This window comes from Bison bison, unplaced genomic scaffold (genome assembly GCF_000754665.1).
Source record: "Bison bison bison isolate TAMUID 2011002044 unplaced genomic scaffold, Bison_UMD1.0 scf7180017864340, whole genome shotgun sequence".
Lineage (NCBI taxonomy): Eukaryota > Metazoa > Chordata > Mammalia > Artiodactyla > Bovidae > Bison > Bison bison.
Genome location: NW_011494912.1, coordinates 6,238,292 through 6,245,636, shown reverse-complemented (window position 1 = coordinate 6,245,636; position 7,345 = coordinate 6,238,292). Strand labels below are relative to the sequence as shown.

General features: G+C 61.0%; 1 protein-coding gene across 1 annotated transcript in view; it reads left to right on the top strand.

Moving 5' to 3' along the window:
• The window catches only part of COL26A1 (collagen, type XXVI, alpha 1), a gene marked incomplete at its 5' end in the record, with an annotated part of 122,916 nt that extends 116,277 nt beyond the window's left edge, over positions 1-6,639 (top strand). Inside the window, 4 exons of the mRNA XM_010854335.1 lie at positions 943-978; positions 2,271-2,318; positions 4,151-4,235; positions 5,010-6,639. Coding sequence (XP_010852637.1) covers positions 943-978; positions 2,271-2,318; positions 4,151-4,235; positions 5,010-5,170 — 330 coding nt within the window. The remainder of the gene's footprint in view (positions 1-942; positions 979-2,270; positions 2,319-4,150; positions 4,236-5,009) is intronic.
• Between the last annotated feature and the right edge of the window lie 706 nt (positions 6,640-7,345).

Below are 7,345 nucleotides of genomic sequence, written 5' to 3'. Positions count from 1 at the left end.
CACTTTGGAGAGGTTGAGTGGGGGTGCCTCCTGGCCGGCCAGGTCGGGGTGCTAGAGGACGGTTCGATGTGCAGCTCTGGGGCTCCAGGGAGCCTTCTGACCAGGCCTCAGTGCTGACGGGGAGCCCAGGTGGGGACCCTCGCCTTCACCACTAGTAGGAGTAGTGTTAATGACTCAGTCATGTCTGATTGTGCAACCCCGTGGACTGTAGTCTGCCCGGCTCCCCCAGGCTCCCCTGTCCCTGGGATTTCCCAGGCAAGAATTCTGGAGTGGGTTGCCATTCCCTTCTCCAGGGGATCGTCCCAACCCAGGGATCGAACCCAGGTCTCCTGCATTGGCAGGTGGATTCTTTACCGTCTGAGCCACCAGGGAAGCCTGAGATCACCACTGCTGTCGCTCATTCGCAGAGGGCCCTTTCCGAGTGCTGGGGGCATGTGTGCATGGCCATCTGGTCCCTTTCTCCCTGGGCTTCCCTGGTGGCTCAGACTGTGAAGAATCTGCCTGCCAATGCAGGAGACACAGGAGACTTGAGTTTGATCCCCGGAGGAGGCGATGGCAACCCCCTCTAGTGTTCTTGTCTGGAGAATCCCATGGACAGGGGAGCCTGGGGGGCTACAGGCCATGAGGTCGCAGAGAGTCTGACATGACTGAGCACGCACGCACACATGTGCCTTCTCCAAGTGATGACCATACTTGGCATTGGCCCATTTCACAGACGAGAAGATGGAGGACTCGGTGGAAGCCCACGGTCATCTACTGGCCAGTGGCCGGGGCTCCAGGAGCAGACAGGCCCCCGCTGTGGCACCCCCCATTTCCTCTCCTGCCCACCCTCCTCCTGTCCTGCTTTTCAGATTTCCAGAGCCCAGTGCAGGGAGAGGGCGTGCAGAGGACTAAGGGGTTGTGAAGGGCACAGCTTAACTTGCTTTGTCTGATTTTCTGCAGGGCCTGGCTGGAGAGCGGGGCGCCACGGGGCCGTCTGTAAGTGTGGGGCCGTGTGTGTGGGCCTCCCCCGGGGCGACGGGCTCTGGTGCAGGCACAGGGTACCAACTCGGTGGGTGTCTGCCCCAGGCAGCCTGGCTGAGCTCAGGCCTCGGGCATGCCAGACCCAGCCCAGCCGGGATGGAGCAGAGGGAGAGAATCAGGCAAGCTGGGTGCAGCGCCAGCTGCCCAAGTTGGGAACGGGGGACTTTGGGAAGTGGGGACCCCCCCCCGGGCATATGAAGTATGGGCTGAAATAGCCGCCTACTGAAGGGCTCGGATAAGAGTCCTGAGGTTCTTCTGGGGAGCCCAGGCCCCTGGGTTAATGTGCTGTGTGACCTGCAGAGTCCCTTGCTTTCTCTGAACTTCCCAGGAGTAGATATAGACAGCTGACCACTCATTTCCCATCTTAAAAATAAGAATTCACAAGACTCAGCCCCTATCTCCAGGGCCAAGGAAGTGGGCACATGCCCAAGTCTTATGTCAGAGGCACGAGGCTGTGGAAGAAGGGGGGTTCTTTGCTGAGCGTCTTCTATGTGGAGGCCCTCTTCATCCATAGTGGGTTTAAGCCTCACAGTGCCCCCGCGAGATGGTGCTTTGTTTTCCCTCTTTGCTAGAACTGGCAGCTGAGGCCCAGAGAGGTTAACCAACTTGCCCTAGGTCACACAGCTAGACCAAAGTAGAGCCAAGATTTAAACCCAGGAGTGTTAGCCTCCAAAGGCAGGCCTTCCCCAAGCTTGTTATTGAGAGTGATTTATTTAATCCTCCTAATAGCTCTGTGAGGCAGGCACTGTTATTATCCCCATTTTGGAGATGGAAAAACTGAGGCACGGAGAGGTAAAGTCACATAAGAGTAAGTGGCCTCCTAGGTGTTATGGTGAGGCTGATATTACCGGCCCCTTTTTATTTATTTAAATTTTAATTTTTTACATTTATTTATTTTGGCTGTGCTGGGTCTTTGCTGCAGTACATAGGTTCTCTAATTGCAGTGCAGCCTGTGAGATCTTAGTTCCTTGACCAGCAACTGAACCCACGTCCCCCCGCACTGGAAGGTGGATTCTCAACCACTGGACCAACCAGGGAAGTCCCTGGCCCCAATTTTAGAGTCAGGGAAACAGAGGGGAATGGCAGAGGACTTGATCCCTGAAAGGGCCAGAACCTGGATTCCAACCTGACTCCTCCCTCCCTAGAAACAGAATTAAGCCCCTAAAGTCAAGCCCATGCCGGCCTGTGCAGAGGTCCCTGGTAGAGAAGCTGGGCACCCATCACTGACTGCGTGACTTTCTTCCCAGGGGGAGCCTGGCGGGAAGGGGGAAGAGGAGGAGAAAGCCGCCGCTGAGGTAACTGTGCCCCTGGGCCCGTGCTCCCCCTGCCCCCTGGCTGTGTCCTTGCAGGCCAGTCCAGTGGAGCTGGACCGACACTTCTTCCTGAGCGGGGCATCAGCCGCAGGGCGAGTGGGGGCCCACCCAGCGGGAGAGGCAGTGGAGTGAATGGTGACTGCAGCCCGTTGTGAAGTCAGCTGCAGTGGGGGAGCACAGATGGGATGACTGGCCCGGGGCCTGAGGGTGGGGGCAACCCCACCGGAGAGGGCGGAGGAGCCACGGACCTGCAGATGAGACCCTCTGTTTGAAGGAGGCCTCAGGCTGTGGGGTCTCTCTCCAGGGACAGGGCCTTCCCATGACAGTGCCTGGCACACGGACGTGCCCAAGGTCGCAGTGCTGGCGGACTGAAGGGTGTATGGGCAGGTGGAGAGCTGGCTGGTGGGTGTGGGAGAGGATGGATGGAAGAGGAAGGCTGGGAGCACACAGCGGCCAGAGCAAGACAGGGCAGGGTGGGGGCGTGGATCGAGCGCGAGCATGGCTGTAGGGACCATACCTTCTGGGAAGCGGAGGGGAGGCTGGGGACCAGGATGATGAGAAGGGAGTGAGGCCGGTGGGGCAAGCTGAGAATGAGTCACCTGGTGTGACAGGGCTCGGCCAGACGTCCGGCACAGCAGGCATGCAGCACCCCTGAGTGAGCTTGGGGAGATCCTAAGCCAGGAGTGGGGGTGTCTGGAGAGATGGGCAGTGGGCATTGGAGGTGGGCAGCTGTTTGAGGCAGGCTGGGCTGGAGGGGGTAAAGCTGGGATCAGGGGACCTTCCAGAGGTCCTTATGGGATTGGAGAAGGGGGAAGAGGCTGGAACCATGGCAGCCATGGTAGGCACAAGAGGCAGTGGGAGGAAGATGTGAATGCTGGGGTCACTTGTGATGGAAGACTGGGAGGGTACCCACGACTTCCCCCTGCCCAGTTTCATCAGCATGCCTCCTGTGCCCCAGGGACTGAGGCTTAACTGGGTCCTGACAGAGGGGGCCTGGAGCCCCTGCTCCTCACTGGGGACACCCCCATCCCAGACACTACCCAGAGCCCAGCTTCTCATGGTCTTTGATGGGAAGAGCTCTCTTGTGTAACTCAGTAGCGTGCTCTCCGGTTTTCTTTAGCTTTAAGCTCAATTAATCTGAGTATCATGACAGAGCTGTCATGTTCCACCAGCCAAAAAGGTTCCTGTTTGCTGCAGACGCCGGGGTGGGGCTTTGCCTCTCTACCATCACTTTTTTTTTTTTTTTCAAAGTGACCTTGTCATCTTGTCTCCTCCATTAATCAGCCTATTCACGTGTCCTGACACACGAGGTCCTTCGCCATGTGTAGGCTGGGTCCCAGGAACGCAGAGGCGCCATCTTTGTGCCCTCCCATGGGCCTTCCGGAAGCCTCGGCTCTGCCCTCGGGTGGGTGGGACCGGGAAGGAGACCAGCAAAGCGCCTCCCGACCATGGGTCCCTATGAGGTGCTCTTCCCACAGCAGGATATTTTCTGGAAAGAAGGGCGCACAGGGAGGCAGCTGGCGGTCACGGGAGCAGGCGAGCTCAGGCTGGAGGCAGACAGGCCTGTGTGAAGCCCCGGGCTTGGCCATTTCCGGCTTGTCCACTTCCGGGCTGTGGGGCCGCAGGACTCTGGTCACCCCGTCTGGGCTTCAAGTTCCGTGTCTGTGAACTGGAGTTCAAACCCCAGCCCTGGTGCCGGGGTGTCTCTTATCTGTGGTGGCCGTTGTGTTGACGATGGTGAGAAGAGGAAGTGGCGGGCTGGGACAGGATGCTGGAGCAGAGTGGCCCTGACCCCACGGCTTTCTCCACCCCAGGGCGAGGGGGTGCAGCAGCTGCGGGAGGCCCTGAAGATTTTGGCCGAGAGAGTGCTCATCCTGGAGCACATGATTGGGATCCATGGTGAGTGGTGACCCACGCTGAGTCCAGCATCTTCCTCCGCCCCACCTCCCCTGCTGCCCTCGCCGTGCTGCCTCTGATCCCCTCTCTCCCTGCCCTGATGGCCCTTGTCCCACCCCTGCTCAAGAACCCTCCATGGCTCCCTGCTGCCCGAGACCAACATAGAGCTCCCAAGTCCCTCCCCTAGCACAGCCTGGTGTCCGGTGACTCAGCCATCATCCAGGTGCCCGGGGCCCCTCCCACCTCCACACCTCTGCTCAGACTGGTCCCTCCTGAACACCAGCTCTGGCCTCAGGGCCTACTCTAGGATCTCTTCCTCTGGGAAGCCGCCCTCCTGTCTTCTCCTTGTGCTCCGCTGAGCCTTCTGTTCCCTTATGGGGTGGGGTGTCTATATCTCTCCCTGGCACCTCTGCAGTGCCTGGAACCTGGCCCTGGTCAGCATTGTTTGAAGAATAAATGAATGAGTAAATGGTGAATAGGTAGATGAGTGAGTGGGAGAATGAATGAACGGATGAATGAGTGAATGAATGGATGAGTGAATGAATGGATGAATGGATGAGTGAATGAATGGATGAGTGGATGAATGGATGAATGGATGAGTGAATGAGTGGATGAATAAATGAGTGAGGGAATGAATGCATGAGGACTAGACGCTGGCAGCCGCTTTGTCCCACCCTCACTGGGCACAGAGCTTCCCTGGCTGGTGGGACTGGAAGTGAAGGGGCTTCGCGGGCTCCGGAGGCCCTGCGTGAGCCCACCCTCCTGCTTTCCTTCCAGATCCCCAGGCCACCCCTGAGGGGGGCTCTGGCCAGGACGCCGCCCTGAGAGCCAACCTCAAGATGAAGCGCGGAGGCCCCCCACCCGATGGCTCCCTGGCCGCCCTGCTCGGGCCCGACCCCGGGCAGAGGAGTGCTGGCCGGACCAGCGGCGGGAAGTAAGAGGCCAGCTCTCCCAGAGGAGCCCCGGCTCCGCCAGAGACCCCGCCCTGAGGCCTGTGCTGCCGTCGGCACTGAGGACGCCCCAAGTGGGACTGGGCTCCAGGCCTGGGTGCCCGTCAGGGATACTGGCTCCCGGGGGCCTTGGGGACATATGGCAATGCCAGAGGCAGGGGCCAGAGGGGCCCAGCGCCCCCGGCGGAGCCCTGCCCTGGTCCCTGCCCTCCCCACCCCCACTCCCTGCTGGAGATGGGGTCTGGTGGCTGGGCGGGGCGCAGGAATCGTCATAATACTCGTCATTTACTGGGTCCCTGAGTCGTCTGGGCCCATCCGAGGAACTTCCCTACATTGTCTCATTTAACCCTTAGGACGTAGGCTTGTTCCCCCCACTTTACATGGGGGCAGAGGCTGGGAGAGGATAAATCACCTGCCCGAGGCCCCTGGACCGTGGAGGACTGGGGCAGGATTTGAACCTGTGTTCTCTCTACCTGCCAGCTCCCCCTCTTCACGGGGACACTTAGACAGGGCAGGCGCTGGGCCGGGCAGCCCTGGAGGCTCCAGCCGGGAAGGAGGGCAGGCCCTGCCCAGCTGGAGACCCTGGGGGCCCTCCGGCCTCCTTCCTAGACACCCCTCCCTGGGCTCGGGGGTCTGCTTCACAGGTGGGGAGGTGGGCAGGTTGGCCTTTAGCTGCTCTTGAAGGCCAGGGAAACTTTGAATAAACCCCTGACAGTCAGTGGACTTGGAGACCATGAGAGAGGAGCGTTGGGGTGCCAGGATCCTCAGACTGAATTGGCATCGCCCCCTGCTGCATCCTAATCCCTCTGACCCCACCCACCCTGCCAGGGCCTCCCATCGCTGAGCAGCGAGGAGGAGGATTGAATGGGACGGTGCTCCCACTGGGGCCGTCCCTCCAGCCCCAGCCTCTCCCAGACTTGCTGAGAACCAGCAGGGTTAGGGTTAGGGTGGCCCCTTCGAGTTACAAGGCAAGTCCTGTGTCCCAAGGAGAAGGAGGGGTCGCCACCTGATTCCCAGGCCCTGCTGGGGAGAGACACTCTGCGCTCGGTCCTGCGGGCCCAGCCTGGCTCCCGTCCCGGGTTCTGGTGCCCCTGAGCAGCTCAGACCACAGCCCTCAAGGCCTCTTGGGCGTCAGGTCCTCTGTGCCCTGGACCCGCCCTGGTGCTCCTCTCTTGCCATCTCGGCCACGGCAGCAAACGCAGACATTCCCAGGTGCTGGCACCGCCCCCATGGTCTCCCCTTGTGGCAGGAGTGACTTGTCCCCACCGCCCTTGGTGCTACTGGGAGGCTGTGCCCCCTCCCTCTGGGCCCTGGTAGCCTCTCCCTGCCCTCGAGGTCTGGACTGCCCCTCAGGAGGCAGGGCTGGCTGGGTGGGGGGCCAGGATGTGGCTTCTTGCAAGCCTGTCTTCACGGAGGGGCAGTAACCCTCTGACAATAAAGTTGCTCTCCCACTGTGGTCTGGCGTCACATGGTAGCTGGCCGTCGGGGAGGCCAGGTCAGCTTCGGCCAGGCCCAGCCCCAGGGGGATCTGACGGGAGCCTCTGGGAGTCAAGGGGACCACAAGGCCCCGAGGCAGGGCAGCCTGGCTCTGCCCCCTGGGAGCCCCATAAAGGGGGCTAAGAGAGCGAGGGGTGCTCTTCAGAGGCCGCCCCACCTTCCAGTCTAGGCTGGGCCCTGGGCCAGCTCTGCTAGTGGGAGAGAGTGAGGTGGGGAGGGTGCTGGCCCTGGGCAGAGGGACCCATACCCGCCACGCTCCTGCCCCGGGCCTAGGGTCTTGGACTTTTTTGCCTGGGCCCAAGTCCAGGTGGGGGCCCTGGGACCGTCCCCTGAGTCCTCAGCTGAGGCCGGGGACTGGCTGAATGCCGCCCAGGGCTTCCTGCAGGCCGTGTCCCACCAGAACTCAGGGCCTTGCTGGGCCCACCGCCACCGCACACGCTCTGATGGCAGCCCCCTTCCCACGGCAAGGCGGTATGTTTCCAGCTGGAAGTGTCGGGCTGAAGCAGGAACCAGGGGCCCGGTCTGGGAAGACCCTAAACACTGGAGGGGGAGACGCCAACCCAGAGGGGACGGGTGGCTGTGGCCACTTCTCACTTTCACTCCGGCCTCCCCCTTCCACCTGGATGGTGGCATGACCTTTCTGAAGTGCACGCAGGCAGCACCCCC